General features: G+C 42.7%; 1 protein-coding gene across 3 annotated transcripts in view; it reads right to left on the bottom strand.

Moving 5' to 3' along the window:
* SHPRH (SNF2 histone linker PHD RING helicase) overlaps window positions 1–23909 on the bottom strand; it is a 746219-nt gene that overhangs the window by 280103 nt on the left and 442207 nt on the right. For all 3 annotated transcript variants that reach the window (XM_069235239.1, XM_069235238.1, XM_069235240.1), the window contains exon 22: window positions 11432–11575. In XM_069235239.1, coding sequence (XP_069091340.1) covers window positions 11432–11575 — 144 coding nt within the window. The remainder of the gene's footprint in view (window positions 1–11431; window positions 11576–23909) is intronic.

Here is a 23909-nt window from a genome sequence, read left to right as displayed (position 1 = left end):
CATGTTCCAGCTATGCCCGTGGAATTGTGGCTTGCGTGGCTCCACAGATTTCCCTTTCGGGCTTGAGGCTTTAAGGCAGATATTAAAAGGAGGTACTTTGTATTGCATGGTTTACTGGATGGTGTGGAGGTATGCTTGTTAAATATGTATTCACCGAAAGTCAATGATGGAGACTTCTACTTGGAACTGGCGAGTGAGCTGCTCTCTTATGTTGGAATCCCTTTGCTGTGGGCTGAGGACTTCAAATTGTGTATTGGATTGTCAGTTAAATCTGCATCCAATGCAGCCTTGCACAAAACCGCATTCGCTGTCCACCGTGCAAGGCGTGATGGAGCGGCTACACTGTACAGCTATATGGCGTGCTACTCATCCGGGGCTGCAGAAATATCCATATCACACACCAACACTTGAGACCTATAGTCGTCTTGACAGATTTCTGGTGTCGGAGGTCCTGGCAGCTGATATTCTGAACGACCATTCAGTTGGAGTTTGGCTAAGGGCCCATTTGTGGTGCCTCCACATGGAGACATTGGGAGATGCGCTTTTTTGTGAGGAGCGGTGGGAGGTGAACGTTCACTACTTCGAGACTGATCACCGACAGCTACAAGAAGGATGGCGTGGGATGCTCTGAAGGTAGTGACACGTGGGGAATGTATGTCTCGCATTGCTGGCATGCGCCGCCGCATTTGAGGCAGAGTTGACGGAGGAGGAGAGGGTTCTAGCAGACCTTCAACACCATTCGAATGATGGATGGGGAGCAACAGGAGGCCTTCTTGAGGACACAGCAACGCATTGGGAAAATATGGGATAGGCTGGATTGTCTGATCCCACATGACTATTGACAGCATAGAGAGGGAGACAAGCCAGAGAGAATGCTGGTGTGGTTGCTCGAACTGTAACATCCGCCCCTGTTGATCCTCTCATTGAGGAGTAAGGATGAAACTGTAGCTGGCACTCAGGTAGGCTTCAATGAGTTCTTCTGAGATCATCTGGCGGACTTTTATCAAGCTGGGCTTTATGATAGTCTGATGGACACCTGGAGCTTTCTGGGAGATTTAGAGGTCCCTCATCTATGGAGACACAGGGGTAGGGACTGGACGAGGAGCAACAGTTGGAAGAGGTACATAATATGGCTCGATACAAGGCCCCGGGACCTGATGGGCTCTCAGTGGAGTATTATCAGGCCTGCTGGTGCCCTGCCCCCTGGAGACGCTTTAAGAGTCCAGGCACAACGGTCTGCTTCCTCCGTCTATGTGGGAAGCCCAGATTGTTATGCTTCCGAAACCTGGCTGGGAGTTTGTAAAGGCTCATTCATGCTGAGAGTCGATACAAAGGTCATGGCCAAAGCCCTGGCGGCGAGGGTGGGCAGGGTGGTAACTCAGCTAGTGCACAGTGATCAATGTTGATTTATGCCAGATAGAAGGACACAAATAAACCTGCAGAGGCTACCCTTTGTGCTACATTCAGTGACTGACCCTGATGCTCTGGCTGCAGTGGTGGCATCGGACATCGAAAAAGCCTTTCCTACACTCAGCTGAGAATACCTCTGAGAGGTCCTGAGGAGAATGGGACTGGGACCGGTGTTCTTGTCATGGGTGCTCTTGCTAAATACCAGACCGTTGGTGCTCGTCCGGACTGGGAATGTAGTCTCTGAGTGTTTACCCACAGAATGAGGCAGGGGTGTCTGCTGTCGCTGCTTCCTCTTTGTTTTGGTGATGGAGCTGCTTGCCATTCAGTTGTGTCGCAACATGAGGGGGTAGTAGTGGGAGGCCATACCTATGAGGTACCCTTATATGCAGACAATGCACTATTATACATCACTCAACTGGACTGCTCAGTGAGTGAACTGATAGCTGATTTTGGAGTGGCTTTCAGTTTGTGGGTTAACAGTCAGAAGTCAGTGATCTTCCTCTCGGCCGGGCTGGTGTGGGTGGACCATACTGCCCTCCCAGCAACTGGGCTCCAGAGAGAGTGTGACCACTTCTGTTATCTGGAAATACAGCTGGCCCATACCCCAGAGGCCAATTATCGCCTTAACATGAGTAGGATGCTTGAGAATTTGGAAAAGTCTATTTGTCTTTCGAACCGCCTGTGTCTGTCTGTAATGGGCAGGTTAGCCCTGAGTCAGATAGTGCTGCTACCACACTGCCTCTATGTCCTGCCGAACTCACTCTGTCCTATGCTGAAGTCCACCTTCACTAAGCTGAACAGCTTCCTAGTGTGCCCGGTGTGGGCCAGTAAGAGGAGTTGGGTGAAACTGGAGGACCTGAAATTGGACATGGAGCTGGAGGACTTGGGTCTACCCGATCTCTGGAGGTACTACTTTGCCAGGATACTATAAAACGTGGTGCAGTGGTATGCAAGGGCCAGAATGAGGAAACGTCTCCTCATTGGTGGACTGGGGTGCTGACATGGACCTCCATGTCTGCTTGATGTGGGTGCCCAGGGTTCCAGATGACTGCTCATTTATTGTTCAACAGATGACAAATGTCTGGCAGTCACATATGTGATGCATAGGGCTCCATACTCCAAGTCACTGCTCCTTAAGTGGCTGCTCTGCTTGCACCAGGTACAATCTGTGATGGATCTGACACAAAGGAATGAGGGGGCTGTTTTCACAGCTGGTGATCTGTACCTCAAAGGCGTCTTTCTCACATTTGGTGAGGCGCAGGAGCGCTTCCAGCTACAGCCGGGCCAATTTGTAGAATACGTTAAGATGTTGTGCACGCACAAAGTCTGGATTGATTTTTCTACAGAACCTGAAGAGTCGCAGATGCTGCGGCTGCTGGAGCAGGGCTACTTTACAGGTATGGTGTCCTGCTTATATAAGGCTCTGAGGGTTGGTTGCAAGACACATATGTCTGGTGTCCGTGACAGATGGGAGGGTGATCTGCTCGAGCCTCTCACAAAGGATGAATGGCCAAGAGCCTGCGCACAGATCCGGGAGGTAGCCAGTAATGCATAGTTCAAACACACGCAATTCCATTATTTACACACCTATTGAATGTCCCAGCGATTGCACAGGTTCAATGCAGGAAGATCAGCTGCGTGTCCTAGATGCGGTGCAAAACCAGTGGTATTCTTGCACATGAGGTGGGAGTGCTGTAGGTTACGGAGTTACTGGGAGGAGATACTGCGATTACTACAGGAGATTACGGATGTATGACTAGAGGCCTCGATTAAGCACTGGATACTGGGAGTACTAGAACCCCCTATGCGAGGGGCTAAAATGGGACATAGGTTTGAACTGCTGGTATGAGTATTGGCTATGTGGCGCATATCCGTGATTCAGCCTTCCCCTCTTCCTGGAGCACTGGGCTTCCCTTCCTTCTCCCCACCTCCTACCCCCTTTTGGTGACAGATGGGGGATCGTGGGGAGGAGGTACCGCTTGGGTGTATGCTGCTACTGATAGTTGTTTCTTCTTCTTTTCATTGTTGATTTGATGGTGATTATTTGTCTTTCTTTATGTTGTTTTGGTGGTATATTAGCCTGGACTAGCACTTGCTAGTCGGATGCTGCTCCGGGAATGTGTAAGCATGTGCCCGACATGGCATGATCAATGTACCAGTTCATCAACTTCTATTGTGGGGTGTTACCCCACCACTTTTGTACTGTGTGCTAAAAGGTCTGCTGAATTATGATGTCTTGTTGAATATGTTGCAGGCCTACTTATTGCACTGTCCCAATTGTACTGTACCACTTTCAATAAACACATGTTTGAAGTAAAAAAAAATGACAATGGTAATGAGGAATCTAGTCTTCAAGGTCAAGTGAAGCAGCGAACACCTATGCATAGGCTCAAAGGATACACATATGAGGACTGTCAAGCTCATGTTAAGGTCAAACTGTGGCATCACAAATGGCTTGGGAGGGAACGTGTGTGTCAAATGTTAATACATTTCATCACAACAGGTGATTTGAACATGGATGGTTGATCCGGCAAAACAAATAACCTTCTGCAGTGCCCACTGCAAGGCTTTGTGTGCTAAAGACAGAAAAAAAGGACGATCAACAGATTTACTGGTAAGTGGTCAGTCACCAGAGCACCACACCAGACTACAAAGTGTACCCAGCGTCCAGCATACATAACTTTCACTGATAGGGTTCTGGTAGCGAGAAATGCTTTTGATGGAAGGCAAGGTCTTCAGTGCCAGATGAATGGCCCATAGCTCCAGTAGGCTGAGGTGGAGCTGCCCTCCACAAGTGTCCAAAGTCCTCTGATCTCCATCTCCTCCAGGTGACCTGCCAAACACATTAGCAATGTGTCCATCATGACTGTCAGCTCAGGGTGAGGAAGGGAGAGTAGCCCGGCGCAAGATAGACTGTGATTGGTCAGCCAGCACAGCAGATGTTGAGACCTCTCCTCCAAGACCAGGATGGTGTAAAAAAAAAAAAAAAAGGCGGCTTTGATGCTGGGTCTACTGGACGTTCAGATACCACTCCATAGCTTGCACGTGCAACATGAAGTGAAAAGAAGGATGCACGAGGATGAGGCAAAAAGGGCTAACAGCACCCTCACCAGAATCCATCATGAAACACTGGGATCAAAGCCCTATTATCCTAGACTCAATCAATCAATCAATCAATAATCTTTAATCTATCACTTTCAAAGCAATTCATAAAAGACACAAGATAAACACACGATTTCATGAACAATTAAAAACACACAGGAAAAATAAAAACAAAAACATTCACAAGCCATAAAAAAATGGGTATCCTAAACTCATTGTTGTTGGAGTAAAGCCCTGAACTCCAAGGTGTTTGGGAACACCCCAAAGAAAAGAAGGTATTAAGGTGGAAGGGACTTTGGCTTATTAATGTTGAAAAGTTTAGCTGTTGTCGAGAGGTGGTCCAAGACCAACTGCCGCAAGCCCCCTTCAGAAACCAGTCCATGCGGTATTGGAATACAGGAACCACTGACCTCAGAAGATGGGCAGCGACTACCTTTATCACTTTCATGAAGATAAGAGGAGCAATGGTGAGGCAAAAGCGGAGCCATGGCAAACTGAAAATGCTCCTGGCTCACTTTCAACTACAGGAACCACCTGTGGAACTGCAGAATGGGTATATGAAAATGCACCTCCTGCAAATTCAAGGAACCCTCCAGTCTCCCAGGTCAAGAGAAGATTGGATCTGGGCCACTGTGAGCATTTTGAATTTGTCCTTCCACTGTAAGGTGTTCAGGGGGTCAGAGAGTGAGCGTTAGATCTGCTGTTTTGAAAGTGTTTGAACGCAGAGTCCGCCTTCTTTCCGAAGAGCCAAGACCCATCAAAGGCCATATCCATCAACAAAGTCTGTATATCACCAAAGAATCTGGTGGATCTCATCCAGGTATATCTAAGAAGGAAAACAATTGTACCAACGGGCCTGCCAATGCAGTCTATTATATCCAAACCAGCATAAATAACTTTGTTGGCCATAACATGCCTGTCATGTATTGTCTGGGCCAGAGAGTCCCAAAGTTCCTTCGGAACTACTCGCAAGATATTGTCACCCATGTCCTAAAGGATATGTGTGTATTGGCCTAACAGACAGGCTGCGTTTATGGATCACAGTGCCAAGCTGGTGTAGAAAAACATGTTTGCCAAATCTATGACTCGTTTTGGGTTAATTCGTTTTGTATCCAGAGCACAAGTGGAAACTAGTGAGGGTTAATCTTACTGGCTGAGGCCTCCAGAATAGGGTGCTTGGTGAGAAAGCCTGAATCACCAGGTGCCAGCTTATGACATCTGTCCACCTACTAGCTAACCGGCAGACAAGAACATGGTTTTGACCAGGGACCCATCAGAATATTGGGAGAGTATCAATACATGTGAGCAGGAGCTCGCTCAGATGTTGTCACCTTAGGCTGCAGAACTTCAGACATTAGTTTACAGCTCATTGGAGAGAGGGTGTAATTCTCGCACCTAGGCAGCCCTCCAAGCCACCACTGCAAACGAGGCACTTTCTTTCGTTGATGGCAAATGTGGCGAGACAAGCTGTGCTTCAGGTGAGTTATTAAGCTACTGGCAATTTAAAAATCAAGATATAAGGCATAATCAGTGTAAGGGGGGAGGCAAGTCATCCTCCTCGTTATCAACATGATCATTATTCATAGGCTGGACCATGCTATGACACAAGATCTGAGCCAAACAGACACTGAAACCTCTGCCTATAGCTGTGATGCAGTACAGGCACAGGGTTTGTATCTGGGTGCATCACAAAATGTTTAACTTTTTATCACATAAGCAAAATTGATTGAGCTTGAGACAATGTCTGTTTGGGATCTGACATCAGCATCAGCACTAGATCATAAGCTGGTGGCACCAGCTTCTGCATCGGGGCAACCAGAACTGATGTGGGTCTCAGGACCGTAGTGGAAGTCTGTGATAAAGTCAGGGATAGACTGCACTGGGGAGTGACCCACTACTGCTAATCCAACTGAAGTCTCCTGAAGTCCCATAGGGTCCAAAGGCACGCCAAGAAGAATCTTAAAGCACACAAAAAATTTGCAGCGTGACCTCTTGAAGGCCTCCATCTACTGTGAGGTTGATGACAGTCCAAGGAACTCGTGATGCGTCGGGACCAACTGAGGAATCAACTCTGTGACCTCGATGGAGTGAGACTGACATCTTGACACCCTTGTGCCTTCCCTTTGGAGTAAGAGTGGCGGGATGGGTCTGAGTTGTGCTTCACTTTCTTATGCTTGACCTTGAATTTGGTCTTGGGGTACTTCGAGTGGGAAGAGGTCACAGAAATGGCCTGGGACCAATACAGGGCCTAAGTCTTGGAGTATGATCTGCACAAAGGCAGAAACTTCTGGAGTTCAGCAACATGAAACTTCTCATCCTTGTCTGAAATCGCCTTCAGGTGAATTACAGTGCATTTATCACCCAACTTTGAGTTGTGTCTAGAGCCCAAGCACCAAAGGCACAACTTGTACAGGTCAAGGGCCAATGCCTGCTTCTTGCAGTTGTGGCATGGCTTGAATCCTGGTATTTTCAGTGGGGACACTGTTCCCTAGCACTTTGTGGAAAACGTTTTGAAATCGTTGAGAACAAAAACAAAAATTAACAAAGTTTAGAGTTGAGCTCTGGACAAATCAGAAGGTGTGGAAAGAAAGAAATTGAGGTCATGCCGCACAGGTGGTGTTATGTGTGGCTACATTTTGTCACTTCTGGGCCAGCAAGGAGCCAGCTTGGAGCTGCAGGACACCACTTGATGTGTAGCGAACTGCTACAAAATTGTCTAAATACAGTCTGGCCCCCAGGAGCTAGTCTGTGGAGAGGAATCTTTCATTAAAAGTATCATCAGAACTCAAGATACAATTAGTCTCTTTCCACATCAAACAACTGTGTGAGAAAAGGGCTGTGGCTTTAACGTTTGGCACAGTAAGAAGGAAAAACTTTGGCCACATATTTTCAATGCATACTAATTTCCCTAAATAACGCTCTACTCTCATCTGTATGGGTCAAGAAGACTTCCTGCTTCCAGCTTTAGTAGGTTACCTTAAAGGAGCACTATCACCTACCTTTTATTTCCCTTGATGCAGGAGATATATCTCATTGCATGGCCACTGTGAATAGGCTTAAAGTCTTCTCAAAAAGTGTTAGGAGACCCGACAGTCTGCGTTGGTAAGAAAATGAGAGTCAGTCACTTAGGCTAGGTGGCCAGAAAAATCTTCACTGGTTAGCCTTGGGCCTCCACAAGCTACCAAAAGGTATATTAGCCTGTTCCAACAGGAGGAAAATGGGTTGAGTGGCCTGGGTACCACTTGTAATTTGGTGAGCTTATACAGCAAATGTGCAGCAAGCTTGGGGATAGAAAATAGCCTAGTCTTGCGAATGTATCATATGCTTTTTAAAAGAATTAGTCCCAAAAAGAGGAGTGAAGATTTCACCCTGTATCCAACAGAACAATGATGTTACAGAATATTTTTAAGAGGTGTTTGTGCGAGTCAAATGCTTGACGAGTGTTTACCTAGCTTTGGGTCCATCACTTCATTCAAGTCACCTCCTAATACTAGAGTACACGGTGGGGTTTTGCCTCGGTAGATGGTCATATACATCAAGCAGGAAAGGACTGCCCTCAGGCTGTCCCTGTCTCCATAATGTATCAGTCACAGGAGTCTTGCCGGGTACAATAAAAGGGACATTTTTACAGAATAAAATGCCAACACCACTAGAGCTCCGGGTGAAACCTGGGTCTAGAACATAAGAATAGGCAACGATCAGTGCGATTCGAATAAATGGGCCTCTTTTAAAAGTCAAGTGAGTGATGCTTGGCATCGTTCGATATCACCACCCTTGTCACTTTATTATTAAGCCCATTGACATTCCAAGACAGCAACAGAGGATGTGGTGTAACAGTCAAACCCGCTGACTTTGTAACTGGGGGCCCTGTTTTCAAGTCTTTGTGTCAGCTCAACATGCTGTGATTCTGGTCAATTCACTTAATCTCCCCATGCCTAAACAAACAAAAAAACAAAAATGCAGGTGTCCTTATGTAACTAATTGATGCTCAAGTATAGCACTCTAATATCTTTGAGGTAAGTCCACAGGATATAAAAACTGTGAGAAAGAAACAGAATAGGGTTGCTGGAAATATTCATAATGGTGGCCATATGTTGGGGCAATAGACATGGCAGCCTCACCGGCAGGCCTAAAATCCCTACGCCATTTGAGAATGACAACATGAAACTGAACATCAACAAACAACATTAGCAGATGCAAAACCAACAGTAAGCACAAAACAACTGCAAAGTCCTGCATTAGTTTCAGGCTTTGGAGTCATGCTTGGCTTCATGACAGACCTCCGCTTGTAAAATGTGCGGCACAGTATATAACCTGTAGTTTTGGTGTGTGATATCTCTAAACACTGTCAAAATATTTTAAGTTAAATTTCAGAACTAGTTGAAAAATCAAACGAGCTAAGTTCTTGGTCCACACCAAAGGGCATGAAAAAAGAGGAATGGAAATCAGCACATGGGGGTGGTGCCTATATTCAACTCTATTTCTTCATGTTCAAAGGCAGGACAGAGTCACAACGCAGGCAGAAGGCAGCACCTGACGGAAAACAGGAGCTTCTGCAAGAGCTTCTGGATCCAATCTGGAGAGTAGCCAGATTCACAAGAGAAATATGCAATTATGCATAACAGAAACCGAGAAATAGACATTCAAAGCTACAAAAAGATAATGGAAGGGAGTAAAATATATATAAAAAAAGAAAAAGTATTATTATTGCTGTATTACATCTTTCATAACTTAAGCAAACAAGACTACTTCTATGGGCCCTTTGTGGAACTCAATCATCGAATAATTTCTGTGATAAACAATTGTGTTGCATCATTGCTTGCCAAACTTATCTCTACAAGTGATCCCATTATTTTTTGTTGTTGTAATTGTTCAGAAAGTTTTCCCATTAAAGGTAGAACTAACACAAGTTTAATCAAGTACAGTAAGTTCAATTGGCCCCTCTAGGAAGAAAGCTGTATCTGAAGTGTCTTAATATTTATTGTGCCAATAGAGGTCCTGCTGATACAAAAGGACACTCGCTGAGCATCTTCTAACACACGCACACAAGGCTGAGCATCTTCCAACATATGCACAACTTTCTGGGCCTTCAACCCTGTGACAGATATGGTGTCTTCAATGTCCACCAGTCTCTGTGGAGAAGTGACGAAGAGACACACTAAGGTTTTTTTACATGGACTAAAGATTTTGAATGGAGCCCTCAGAGGAAATGAGTGGGTCTGCTAATTGAGATTCCTGTGAAGTGAATGGTTCCAGGTTGGAATGGCTCCTGGAAGTTGGATGTGCTTATACTGGCAAGGTGAGTCCACACAGGGGTAGATGCACATCTGCTAGAAACGTTGGTAGTTTGCCACTACTGTCAGTTACACACCAGGGGGAACTTTCAGGCAAATGTTATGCTAAATACTTCACCATGGCCAGAGCATTTTTAAATAAAGAATATATCGGTACTTGTTTGGAAACAAGACCAATCGACTTCCCAGGTAGAGGTCAGAGGGGTAAGATTAGCATTATGAATGATTCCACAGTAGCAACTACATTTGCTCAAATGGGTCTAAGTTATGGCTTAAAGCTCCAGTAATTGTTCTCTAGTAAAACAATAGGAATAAAACACCTGACTTAGCGAACTCTCTGCAACCTACTTTATGTGTTTATTCTGAATAGTCCAGTTTGTTCCTGGTCGTACTGAAAAAGGAGACATAGGGATCAGATGCATGCATCCTTGCTGAAGGTCGTCCAGTACAGGAATTGCAAATCAAAACAGAAAATAAATTCAAACAAAGCCCAAGGTGTCTTTGTAATGAATGGAAACACAAGAGTAAACTTTTTTCCTGATAATTTTTTGTAGCATAAGATGAAACAGCTGATTACTTGTAGCCTTGGTTATGCATCGTGATGATCTTTATTGAAGTCTTAAATATTAGGATAATTCCTCACTGTGCACCAAGGTCCCAGATCACTTCTTTCAAAATTAGTGTGAATTTAACAGGTCCGGTGTAATAGGGCACCCTATACATCACACCAAGCTTAGCCAAATTTAAATCCCTGAAAACAATAGCAAACCATTACAAAACTACATTGCTTGCTGCTTAGTGTGTGGTGCATGAGGGTAAAGTAAAGTACGATAGGCTTCACACTGAGAAAGAGGCTTCCATTCCCAACATTCACTGCATAGTCAGATGCTCCTCAGATAGCCGGAGATAAATGCTATAGGAAAATGTGTAAATTCATATGGCTGAGAAAAGCTGGGGACGTGGATGGGCTGTTAATGACTTTAATGAAAAGTATTAGCATGTAGGACTAGAAGTAACCCTTTCTTATGAACTGAAGGACCTTCATTAAGATTCATCCAGGTGACCTATGGATGAACTTTTTCAAAGCTACGCCAGTCATGTCAGGTCTCATTTGAACTTTAATCAGCACACACATAGCTCCAGGCTAGGATATGATGGTCTAATGTAGATTTCTAGTGTTATGTTTTTATACTGAGATCTAAATCCAGCACATGTAGATATGTTGGACACGTTAAATGTATACACTCCTTGGATTAAGCATTGAAGATGGGATCCATTACCTACGCATGCAATGAGGGATTATTCTAACATTTAGGATTGTCAATAAAGATGCTACAATGCAGAAACTATCTAACAGAACACCAGAATACTCCCATCCCCTATAAAGGCATTTTCCAGGAGTCAGGAAATGAGCCAATTAGCACATGCAGATCTGTTCTAAACTGTAATGGAAGACTGGCAAATAGGGACTTCTTAAAAGCTCTTTCTGCTGAACTGACTTCACAACAGCAGAGATAAAACTGGGGACCACAGCATCAACAGTGTATAAAATTCTGATCTTTTACTAATTATAATGTATATTATATTATAAGCACAGAATTTTTTTTATTGTACTCACTACTTACTTCATGGGGCTCGATGATGTGAAGGACGGGTGGGTTAGGCTTTGGTTCTTCAGGATGACGCACTCGTAAACGCTCTGTTGCCATTGCAAGTTCATCAATGGCAGACACATGATCTCTAAGTACCATCCAATATTCATGCAGCAACTGCAACAGGAGCACAAAGATTGACAATATATACTTCATATGGAAAAGATAGATTTTTGTTAACATGGATTTTGCTTTCAATATTAACCAGTCAGTTCACCAAAGGAATAGATTATCTTTTTTAGGTAAGATATGTTTTCAGCATTCTTGACCATATTTTATTTAGCTGCCTCTTGTAGAAGCTGTGCTTTTGTACTAAAGGTAGAAGCTGAACAATAAGAAAAGTCAGAGCCTTCAACAGTAACCTATGACCTCTTTTACCATTTTACTATGGAGGAGAAGCCTGAATAATAGGCCCCAGTTAGTCAATGGTTAAGAAAACCAGCAAGTCGTCTGAGCACTCTTGAAAGAACCACCTAGTGTTCCATTTGGCCATTAGTTGTCAGTATGGTCACTGAAAGTAAACACTAAGAAATTACAATTTTAACAAACAAGTGAAGAAAAACAATTATTTTTTAGATTTTTGGCAGGACTTCTAGCTTCCTCTATCTTCACTAAGACCTTGCTTTTGTTTTGGCTAAATGTTTTTAAAATATATGGGATCACATACACCTAGAGAATTTAAGTAAAGAAAACATCCAGTCAGTCATACATTAGGTTATTGTGTGTATATAGAAAATGAAAGCATGTGGATACTCCTTTGGCATCAGCTGATTTTCTTTTGAATTGCTTATTAAAAAAAAATCAGAAACATGTTTTAACGTGGCATTCCCAGGGTTTGTCAAGTTTACAACATCAATGAATGGATAACCTTTCATGTACTAACATGTATTTTACATGTAGCAAATGTAAACCAATCACATCACCGTGATGCTGTGAACGTATTGTGACAAACCGGCATGGCTCAGCAATCACAACCACAACCCAAGTGACATTTGGTGCTACAGGGAGGCAATCTACATTTCCCTAAATACTTTGACAACTGAGCATTCATATGCAACTGGTACTTGATGTATTATGGCAGGCTTCTGAAAATGTTGTCTTGAAGGTTTATATTAAATTTTCACTTCTCTCTCACTTTAAATCTACTAACAGGAGTTGGCTGAGTCAAGGAAGTCCCACATTTACACTCAACACAGGATGTTCAAACTGAAACATGGAAGCATAGGCTACATAAAAACAAAGAGTTTACTGTCAGTGACTTGTAAGTTTACAAAGATGAGCACCTCCCCACCCCTCCAGACCAAAAAAATAAAAGCAGTCAGAAAGCCAGAAGAAAAAGAAAGGTCCCTGGCTGAAAAAGGGTTGGAGCTGCTTTTATATCAAATATGACTGAAAGCTGCTGACCATACCGAGGGAGACTACAGTTTGAAGTTCTATATCCTGAAGTGGCATGTTCCACAGAATACAGGTAAATGTGCCTTAATGTCCAGAAAGCAATTCCTGCTTTTTGAGAGTGAGCATAACATTTTGGGCTCCAAGTTAAATTTCATACGAAAAGATACAGGGGTGTATGATTATAATCTATTGCATATACTTCAACATTTTCTGTTGCTCCTTGTTTTAATATAAGAATGTGTACTGTTCCAATTGAAGGCAAAAACATCTTATGGGTTATTCTTTAGGGCATTATGCGAAAAGCTCTACCCATAACCCAGAAACTGACACAGCCACATAAAAGTACTAAGAAAACCATAAACACAAATTGACGGGACTTGCACAGACAGAGGACGTGGCCTACACAGGAATGTCAGGGTGGTTTCAAAATAAAAGAATCAATTGTGTCAAGCATTATAAAAAACAGTGGAAAAAGTAGTTTGGTAATGGGGTTGAGATAATGGGTTTCTTGGCAATATTTAATTTATTTTCACTTATTTCATTCCTCATGCAGAGGTAGTAAATTGTAATGGGAAAGAAACAACCTGCATTCTCAACTGGGCAGATGTGCTCTATATGCATTATCAATCCAGCCCAACACCTTGTCCTAATTATGAAAAGGAGCAGAAGCATGTGTAGTCAGAGGGAGAAAACAGGATTAACAGAACCTAAGTTACTATGTTAGTGGGCCCCATATTACCTCTATCTGATCCCATAATATTGGGAACACATACCAAACATAAGTAAACATTGGATATGATATAACTGCAGCTCTCTGAGTACTACATAGCTGTACGGTGTATGCCCCATGGCACTATCTTCGGAAGAGATCAGCACACCTGACCCATGTTCAGTAAACAAAATTGCTTCTCTGCATTTTCTACTGGCATGTTTTTGGGATCGCACTGATTTTTTTTCATTTTGGTACAAAGCACTTTATTGACCTTCCAAAAAAGCATCTCCAGAACCTAAGAAGAGAGAGCAAAGCAAAGGGTTTTCCAATGTCAGAATGAAGTACTAATGATTCACAGTGTGAAGAGGAAATACCTCAAAGCCCAAAATTACCGGCAGAGGATCTCAGCCAATCTTGTAGTAATTGCTACAACAAAAAAACACTTATCAGAGCAGTAAAGTTTACTAGGAAATAACCAGCAGGGTGGTTTAGAAGGAATACTAGAAGGGACTAGATGAGATTTAGAAAGAGACATTCTTACGAGAAATGGAGGATCAATTCCCATGGTGATTATGTTTTAGTTAATCGCAGGTGGCAAAGATGCTAAGAGGCCCAAAACACCTATGTTTCACCATGCAGAAATGACAATCACCTAGCAAAGATGGGGGTTCACAAAGGGACAGATCAGCCTGTGCACCAAGCATGGAAATGCTCAAGGTAAGGAACTCAGGTTCTTTAGCTCAGTCCCATGTGTCCTTAAGGAAAAGGCCAAAAAACTCTAGAAATGCAGCCACAATGGGATGTTTTAAGCCACTGTTGTAGAATTATACATGAAGCTAAATGTAATGATTACACTGGAAAAGTGCAGAAGTGAATCAGAGCAGGATGGTGTGGAAATGCTTCTGAAAGGTTCACACTCAATGCTCATCTTTCTACAATACAGTAAGTTTCCCTCCCAAACCACCACATCAGTATCACATCCTACTAAAAGGAGTTTATTTGGGGTAAGCCCAAATAAACAACAAGCACGTGCTTAAACTACAATTCATGAATATAAAGTTTTTATAAAGTGTCCCATCATAGTTAAAATATCATCACAGATCATAAAAGGATTTACAAATATAACACATTAAAAGTCTATGAATCAATGCATCTGTTGGGTGGTCAACTTCCAACACACAATAATTCCTTCTTATATTTCATGTAGACAGAAAATATTTTGTGACACTGAAGACAATTGGTTCACCCTTTGGCTGATCTTAAAATTCTTAATGCCACTACATGGTTTCTTTTCCCTGGTATGCGACCAGTTGGTACAATCTGTTCCCTGCCTGAATTGTCATAAATAAATGCAAAGATCACATTAAATGGGAATCCAATTCTTAGTCAGATTTACATGTGGGACATCTGTCATTGACACACTGTTCTTGGTCCATCTGCTGTAGTAGCTGTTAAATGGCAGAATCTCATATTTTAATGTGACATACAGTTGTTTAGCAGGTGGAGGCACTATGTTATGAAAAAGAGAAACAAAAGCAAATGGTAATGGGAACTGGCCAGAGACACTTCTTTGCTTACATTATTTCTCCCTCTAATGCATGGGCCCAAAATTTCTCGTTTAGTTTGTCCATGGATATCCAGAGTGCCCTTCTCTGAATAAGCTACAAGCTATCCAAAGCTAGCGTGTACAGCATGGATGTCTATGTGGTAATCAGCTTTTATTAGTGGTTCTAAGCCTAGTCTGCAAATGGCCAGCTCTTCCGTTTGCCGTAGCCTTCTATAATGGAGTAAGAGTCTAATATTCACTCTGAGAGCTGTAGGTTTTTGCCCTTTATCCACATTTAAGGGAAGGGCGGTGCGCTCTGGGACTGGGACTGATAAGATTTCATAAATATATTTTCAATATATTTGAGACTTTAGTATGAACCCATAACTTAGTCTTATAAAGACTTACCACCAGAGCCTTAACATTATACATTTCTGAAGCCGGAAAGAAAGATCATTTAGTCATTGACCCTAACACTTTCAGAATTGCCACAGCATTATGCTGTTGGCTGCATGTGCTCCCACCTCTGTAGGAAACATGACATAGTGTTGGTCACTTTTAATCCTAAGTATTTAAAAGCTATGATATGCTTTATTTTTGTCTCTTTCACCTTCAGTAAATCCTTGCACGTTCTTTAGGAATTGAAAGCCATATAATTGTTTATGCCAGGTTCAGTTCTAACCCTCGCTCTTTGCATAAGTACATAAACCAGTCAGGCAGTATCTGCAGACCTGACAGTGGTTTTGAAATTAGGAGGGTATCATCTGCAAATAACAAGGCTGGACCCTCATAGTTCCCTATTTTTGGAGAATCATTACAGCCAATATCTAAATAGTTCACAACTTCATTTATGTAAAGTGAGGGTAGACTAGCGTGCAATCATGCGGTTCCCCAGCACTATCCCTATGCTGCTAGTCACTTCACCCATTTCCCCATCTCACTTCAGCATAATTGCTATTATACAGTCATATCATTACAGGGAGTGCAGAATTATTAGGCAAATGAGTATTTTGACCACATCATCCTCTTTATGCATGTTGTCTTACTCCAAGCTGTATAGGCTCGAAAGCCTACTACCAATTAAGCATATTAGGTGATGTGCATCTCTGTAATGAGAAGGGGTGTGGTCTAATGACATCAACACCCTATATCAGGTGTGCATAATTATTAGGCAACTTCCTTTCCTTTGGCAAAATGGGTCAAAAGAAGGACTTGACAGGCTCAGAAAAGTCAAAAATAGTGAGATATCTTGCAGAGGGATGCAGCACTCTTAAAATTGCAAAGCTTCTGAAGCGTGATCATCGAACAATCAAGCGTTTCATTCAAAATAGTCAACAGGGTCGCAAGAAGCGTGTGGAAAAACCAAGGCGCAAAATAACTGCCCATGAACTGAGAAAAGTCAAGCGTGCAGCTGCCACGATGCCACTTGCCACCAGTTTGGCCATATTTCAGAGCTGCAACATCACTGGAGTGCCCAAAAGCACAAGGTGTGCAATACTCAGAGACATGGCCAAGGTAAGAAAGGCTGAAAGACGACCACCACTGAACAAGACACACAAGCTGAAACGTCAAGACTGGGCCAAGAAATATCTCAAGACTGATTTTTCTAAGGTTTTATGGACTGATGAAATGAGAGTGAGTCTTGATGGGCCAGATGGATGGGCCCGTGGCTGGATTGGTAAAGGGCAGAGAGCTCCAGTCCGACTCAGACGCCAGCAAGGTGGAGGTGGAGTACTGGTTTGGGCTGGTATCATCAAAGATGAGCATGTGGGGCCTTTTCGGGTTGAGGATGGAGTCAAGCTCAACTCCCAGTCCTACTGCCAGTTCCTGGAAGACACCTTCTTCAAGCAGTGGTACAGGAAGAAGTCTGCATCCTTCAAGAAAAACATGGTTTTCATGCAGGACAATGCTCCATCACAGGCGTCCAAGTACTCCACAGCGTGGCTGGCAAGAAAGGGTATAAAAGAAGGAAATCTAATGACATGGCCTCCTTGTTCACCTGATCTGAACCCCATTGAGAACCTGTGGTCCATCATCAAATGTGAGATTTACAAGGAGGGAAAACAGTACACCTCTCTGAACAGTGTCTGGGAGGCTGTGGTTGCTGCTGCACGCAATGTTGATGGTGAACAGATCAAAACACTGACAGAATCCATGGATGGCAGGCTTTTGAGTGTCCTTGCAAAGAAAGGTGGCTATATTGGTCACTGATTTCTTTTTGTTTTGTTTTTGAATGTCAGAAATGTATATTTGTGAATGTTGAGATGTTATATTGGTTTCACTGGTAATAATAAATAATTGAAATGGGTATATATTTTTTTTTGTTAAGTTGCCTAATAATTATGCACAGTAATAGTCACCTGCACACACAGATATCCCCCTAACATAGCTAAAACTAAAAACAAACTAAAAACTACTTCCAAAAATATTCAGCTTTGATATTAATGAGTTTTTTGGGTTCATTGAGAACATGGTTGTTGTTCAATAATAAAATTAATCCTCAAAAATACAACTTGCCTAATAATTCTGCACTCCCTGTATAGAAAGAATACTATCTGGTGCACCTATTTTTCCAAGTACTGTTAGTCTTGGTGGAGGATCAGAAGCTGACCGGAGATCAACAGAGCCCCCATAAGTTTGGCCCTTGATTAATGTCACAGCTTTCCAATTAATTACTCAGAATCTCAAAACTTGACTGAGTATGCTAACCTTTCTTCTAAATCCAGCATGAAAGTCTGATAAAATCATATTTTCCTCCATCCACTTTCGTAATTTTCACAATTACAGCAACAAAAAAAGTTGTGTACACTATTAGGCTGATTGGGCTATAGTTAGATAGGTTTTCCTGGGTGCCATTTTCTTATATCAGAATTATGTTGGTCCCTTTCCAAAATAGAGATATTTCAGCTCCCGCCAATACAGAGTTAGAGAAGGAACTGATATAGGTTGCCCAAATATGAAGTTCAGATGCATATGAAACATCAAGAATTTCATTTAGGGATATCTCTAAAGGGAGAAAAGGTTTGAAAATATGACCCAATTCACTTTACTCTGTTCCACAGCTTCTCTGACTCAGCCATTGTAATTAAAATTCTAAAATATTTTCCCCAAGTCTGCAGTTGTAAATAATATTCAACCTTGATTTTATTTTAGCGACTCCCATTTGTGACGATGTGCCACAAGGTTTTATTGTCACTGGCCGTCACTGCAGTGGTTAATTCCTCCAAACAGGAGATTTTCGACTTAATCTTTGCTGGCTTCTGAGTGCAATTATAGAGATTCATTGCCTGTCTCACCATTCCTACATTTTTGCATGTCATTACTATTATATACATTTTTCTTTGCCTCATTTGTTGAATCAGTTCATCTGTTTGGCTGATAGAGCCAAGGGCCCAAATATTCTATAAAAAAGAGGTCTTTTAAGGATGAATATGATTTCCTATGAACTGTACTGATCAAGTATAGTTGGGCATCTGTTACCTGAGCTAACAACAGTGACTATGTCATAGATGCACAAAAGAATCTTCGGAAGGCAGTGAACATATGGCCATTTTATTGCATGCTTGTTGTTTGAGACACCCAATTCTTTATTGAATTTGCTGGTAGGCCTGTTTCAAGAGTTAACATTCCTAACATCTTTAGGTGCAGAGCGCTGTGATCATTTTCCCTGGGATAAATTACCACCTTTGTTCCTCACAGCTGGCCAAAGATGGAGATCTAGAATGATGTAATTGATTCTGCTTGTTTGAATTACTTGCCCTTGGTGCCTGACCTAAAAACAGCTATTGCAGTTTTTGTAAGGCCTAGTGACATTGTTAATACTATTGGATTGGCAAGACCGACCGTTTTTAGTGAGGAGTAGCTCTAATCTAGATATGCTCCACTTCTTATCTTCTGCTTCAGTGATGGCATATTCTGAGCTGTCTAGAAGTTCATACGCAATAGTAAAATCTCCTGCTAGTATCTCTGAGCCCTTATCAGTTTCATGCTTCAAATGGAATTCAAACTGGATTATGATTTTAGATTCCTTCCTTCTTTTGACTCCAATATTATATATACAATATAAGTGTGTGTTCTAATTCCTGTAGGTGAGAGGGTTATTTCTAGTATGTAATAGGATGTCTTTCCTTTACAATTTAGAGATGTTTTAAGATATATCGATAAGAGCCTCTCCCTATACCAAGGGCCTTGCTATTTTCAAGGATTTTGTGCCCATTCTAATAACAATGGTCAATGCACCAGTCTTCTGAAAAATAGAAATATCAAATTTGTCTTTGAAAATCCCCAAATGGAGATCAGTAAGCTTTATTTTAGGCCTATTACAGTCCATGAAGTTGTGTTCAGCACATCTGTTCACTTAATCTGTGTGTGATGATTTAGGAATTGGGCTTATAAAGATTAAGGCCCTCATTCTGACCTTGGCGGGCGGCGGAGGCCGCCCGCCAAAGTCCCGCCGTCAGATTACCGTTCCGCGGTCGAAAGACCGCGGCGGTAATTCTGACTTTCCCGCTGGGCTGGCGGGCGGTCGCCTTCAGACCGCCCGCCAGCCCAGCGGGAAAGAGGCTTCCACTATGAAGCCGGCTCGGAATCGAGCCGGCGGAGTGGAAGCTGTGCGACGGGTGCAGTTGCACCCGTCGCGTATTTCACTGTCAAAATACATGTAGGGGCCCTCTTACGGGGGCCCCTGCAATGCCCATCCGGATGGCGGTAGGGGGGGTCAGAATCCCCGCGGCGGTGCAGCAAGCTGCGCCGCCGTGGAGGATTCTATGGGGCGGCGGTACACTGGCGGGAGCCCGCCAGTGGTGCCGGTCCGACCGCGGCTTTACCGCCGCGGTCGGAATCCCCATTGGAGCACCGCCGGCCTGTCGGCGGTGCTCCCGCGGTCCTCCGCCCTGGCGGTCAAAGACCGCCAGGGTCAGAATGACCACCTAAATGTTTTCTCGCTCACTTATACTGTGTGGTACTCCTTTCATTTCACCTTCAGCTCTGAGATCTTTTTGTGGGATAATAGATGTAGTTCACTCAGAGTCATATCATAATATTCTACAGAATGGGCTTGAGGGACTGTCTTTCCCGTTTCTCCGTCAATCCACTCTTTCTAGGCCCGAATGCCTCCGGAGCTGGGAAGATGTGCTATTGGACCACTTTATAAAAGCAGAGCCTATTACAAAGGTACTGTACTTAAACAGAATAGGAGAATTTGTTGCAGGCGATGTCAGAGCACCTGCTGCTTCTGAACATCTACCAAGTCTTGAGATGTTAAAGTTAGTTCAATGTATTTGTACTGGGCTATGGATAAGGTGCATTCTACAGCCTTCTGTGTGTCTGATCTTGTCACTGTAAAATAGTGAGAGACTTTTAATGGTCTAATGATTTGTCTAGTTTATTAAGGAATCTTCCTCCTCTCCTGGCTGCACAGCTAGTTTGGCGACATTAGTCATGTATACTACCCCCTTTTAAACCTGAATTTAATTTAAGGCAAGAGACCTGTGATTTTTAACCAGCTCATTTTCCCTATAATTTCCAATCAACTGGTTTACTTCGGCAGCTTTTTATAGGATGATGTCTCTCCTACTCTAGTCATAATATGCCAATGTGTGTAAATAGGGTGTCTGGGAGGGCTATGTACCCTTATCCTTGTACAGAACGAGCTATCCTCCCAAAGGTTATTTGGGCAGCCCTTGAGGTTTGAATTTCATTGGCCATATCCATACTTCTAGTACCAATATTCATTGATGGAGTACCAGTGGAAATCGCAGCCACTTAAATCATCAATTTCTTAAATATGGTCATTAGCTCTGATATTACAGTCTTACAGAATAAAACTTTTATTTGCTATGGTAGAATCAATCTTTCTGCTCTATCGTTTTCTCTGCTACGTTGTTACTTCCTAGTTGGGAACTAGAGAAATTTACTGTTATACGAGTTGGTCTTTTTTTTAGTTAGTTTTGTAATTCTAGGCAGGTTGCTAACCTGATGTAGACAAAACACTTTTTCTGGGTTTTAAGTAGTCTCAACCTTCTTGATTGAAAGATCTATTTTACTCATTGTGCAGCTATCCGTAAATAATCTGGTGGGCTTTTTTGGTTTCGGTGCCTCGGAGGTTTATTGGCCGACTTCCTTTTCCCCATTACTGCCTCTTTTTGGCAATTAAATCTTAGGAAGACATGTGGAGGTTTTATCGAGCTAATGAAAGACCCAGCTGGCCTGCTGCTGGGCTTAATGCAGTTGTGGGATAGCTATCTTTAGAAGGCGGTACTGAGATGTTAAAATGTAAGCATCCTAAGTTGTCAGTTAGTTTAAAAATTAAAAAGTTAGTCAGTGCCTCACCAATCCAAAGTAACAAGGCTATGTTGTGCACTGGCAACAAGGAAGGGTGCACCTCTCCTAACCAGTTCTGCAGTCACTGTGATTTTCTAGGACTTGTTTTCATAAAACATCAGAGAAAACATTACAAGGTGGCCGCCCTCCATGTACACGGGCAATGGCCATCCTGGAATGATTTCTTTCAACGATGTAAATGGCTAGACAGTACTGGTTCACCTTTGCTTGAGATGTAAAATAACAAACAATGGCAAAGTCAAAAGCACATGCAGCAGCGGTGTCAAATTTGCATTGAGGGGGCAGAGAGGGAGGTCACAGGAAAGTGTCTTGGCTTTAAAGACAGCCCAATCAACAAATAGCATTTCTTTGAAAATGCCACGACCTACTGGTTCAAGAGGGCTGGACACAAACCACATCCTCTGTACTCTATGTACATGCTGTATGCAGCAGTATATTGCCATTATCAGATCTCTGATAAATGGCTATAGCTGCGGTGTGTAGGCAAAACCTAAAATATAGACCATGGTCATGCTACTGTTTTGAGGAAAAATTGATCAGGCTATTTGCTGGACAGTTCCTAAAAATACTCTGAATAGAACAACAAACCAGGATGTGATAGAAAATGTATGCAGTATAAAAAATAGTGAATCCACCAATAACCGGCCTAGTACTGCATTGGGGGACACTGTTTTGTAAGAACTCTTATACATACTGGAGGACTCTAATCTAATCCATGCATTCAGGTCCTGACCACCACGTTGCTGACCAATTATAGAAACCTCAGAACTATAAAAAGAATTACTGCAGTGCATATCACCCAGGTAGACCTCTACTTCTTTTTCTTTCTTCTCCTTCCTCCACCTGGCCTCACTCCCATACACATAAAGTTTATAACAGAGTGGTTGAACCAGCTGCTGCAACCAGTTGGGAATGAAATAAAATTATAATGAACACTGTAAGCATAGCATGGAACCACGTGAAAAAGTATTAATTAAATTATAAACACTAGTTAACTACAACTATAATGATAATAATACATATCTCACACTTCCTCTTCAATCACAAAGCTAAGAGCTGCACCGCAAGACCGTTAATGATAGCACCTCGCTTTTAACTCATGCACACCAAAACACATCCCAAAGAGGTTTACAACAGACCAACGCTTGTCCAAACCCACGCTCTGCTATAGTGTTGAACATTAGCCATTTACTAATGTGCATTGACATCCCGGTATAAAGCACTACTTAAATATCACAATGCATTCCACATTTTCTAAGTAACCAAATCACCTTTGCTTTCTTAATCAAATTTTCTCCTGGGTCATGAATGACACTTAGGTTATACCCAGATTCTTAAATGTTCACAAAAACTAGCCAATACAGCAAGTGGGAATTGGGTGTCAAATGAAACCAAAGTGAGAATCCATACAAGAAAGTGCTCGCTCATCAACCATGAACAAGTTAAACACAACAGTACGGGATATGGAGCGGCACCAACATTTTATGTAAGCTTGAAAAAATATATTTTACCACGTACCAAGTTCAAAAAAGGGTAATCCTTCAATACGCATTAGAGGCTTTGATTTAAAAAATAAATAAGCATACATATATATTGCAACTATGAGCTTATGACTCTGATTTGTCCATACTCAGCAAAAGCAACACAGTCACAGGTGCTGCAGGCATTGGAAATTAGGCACTTTCCCTTTCCTCTATAGGTGGTCTACGGAGCAAGTCAAGTTCTGTTTTAGGAGAGGTGCAGAGCCTACTGACATTTTGTAAGTCGCAGTATAATGCATCATCAGTATAATGAACGGGAAGCAAGTCATTCTTCAAGTGCTTCTTGTTCTGGCATAGGAAGGGAACCGAGGCAGAGCCAAGCAGAGTGCAGCCTCTGCTGACAGTGGTGTCATGGTAGAGGAGTTGGGTTAGAGTCAGGAAGTATAATAGCTATCTGAGCTTTAGTTATTTTGTAATGTGGGCCGAAATTAGTTTGGGATCCAAAATGGGTGTGAGAACTAGATTATCTATCAGCACCAGTGGTGCCGGTAACTGCATCAATGCAGTGGGGACTATCGTGGGGCCATGAGGCCCGAGTGGAAGCTTGTAACCCAGTACGGGGCAGTGAAGGGAAGCGAAGGGAGCAGAAGGGGTTTGGGGAGGATCCACCAGTCATATCCAGTCTGGAGAAGAAAATTGGTCACTTACCTGTAATTATGGTTCTCCAATATTGGTATCTTTCATAGATTCACAAGCTTGAATCATCCCCGTCATCGAAGTGGAAGTCCCACGGTAACCTTAAATATACCTAGCAGTACGTGTACTACACTAGGCCTAAATGGCATAGACAGGAGCTGTTATAGCCTATCCATGTTCTTTATAAAAAAAAAAAGAACCACATCTGAACTACAACTAATCAGGCGACAGCACCTTCTGGAACACTCCCAACAGAGGCTGTCTCCCTCAGATTTTCTA

Source organism: Pleurodeles waltl, chromosome 5 (genome assembly GCF_031143425.1).
Source record: "Pleurodeles waltl isolate 20211129_DDA chromosome 5, aPleWal1.hap1.20221129, whole genome shotgun sequence".
NCBI lineage: Eukaryota > Metazoa > Chordata > Amphibia > Caudata > Salamandridae > Pleurodeles > Pleurodeles waltl.
Note: the sequence above shows the minus strand (reverse complement) of the source record. Positions and strands in the feature narration are given on the sequence as shown.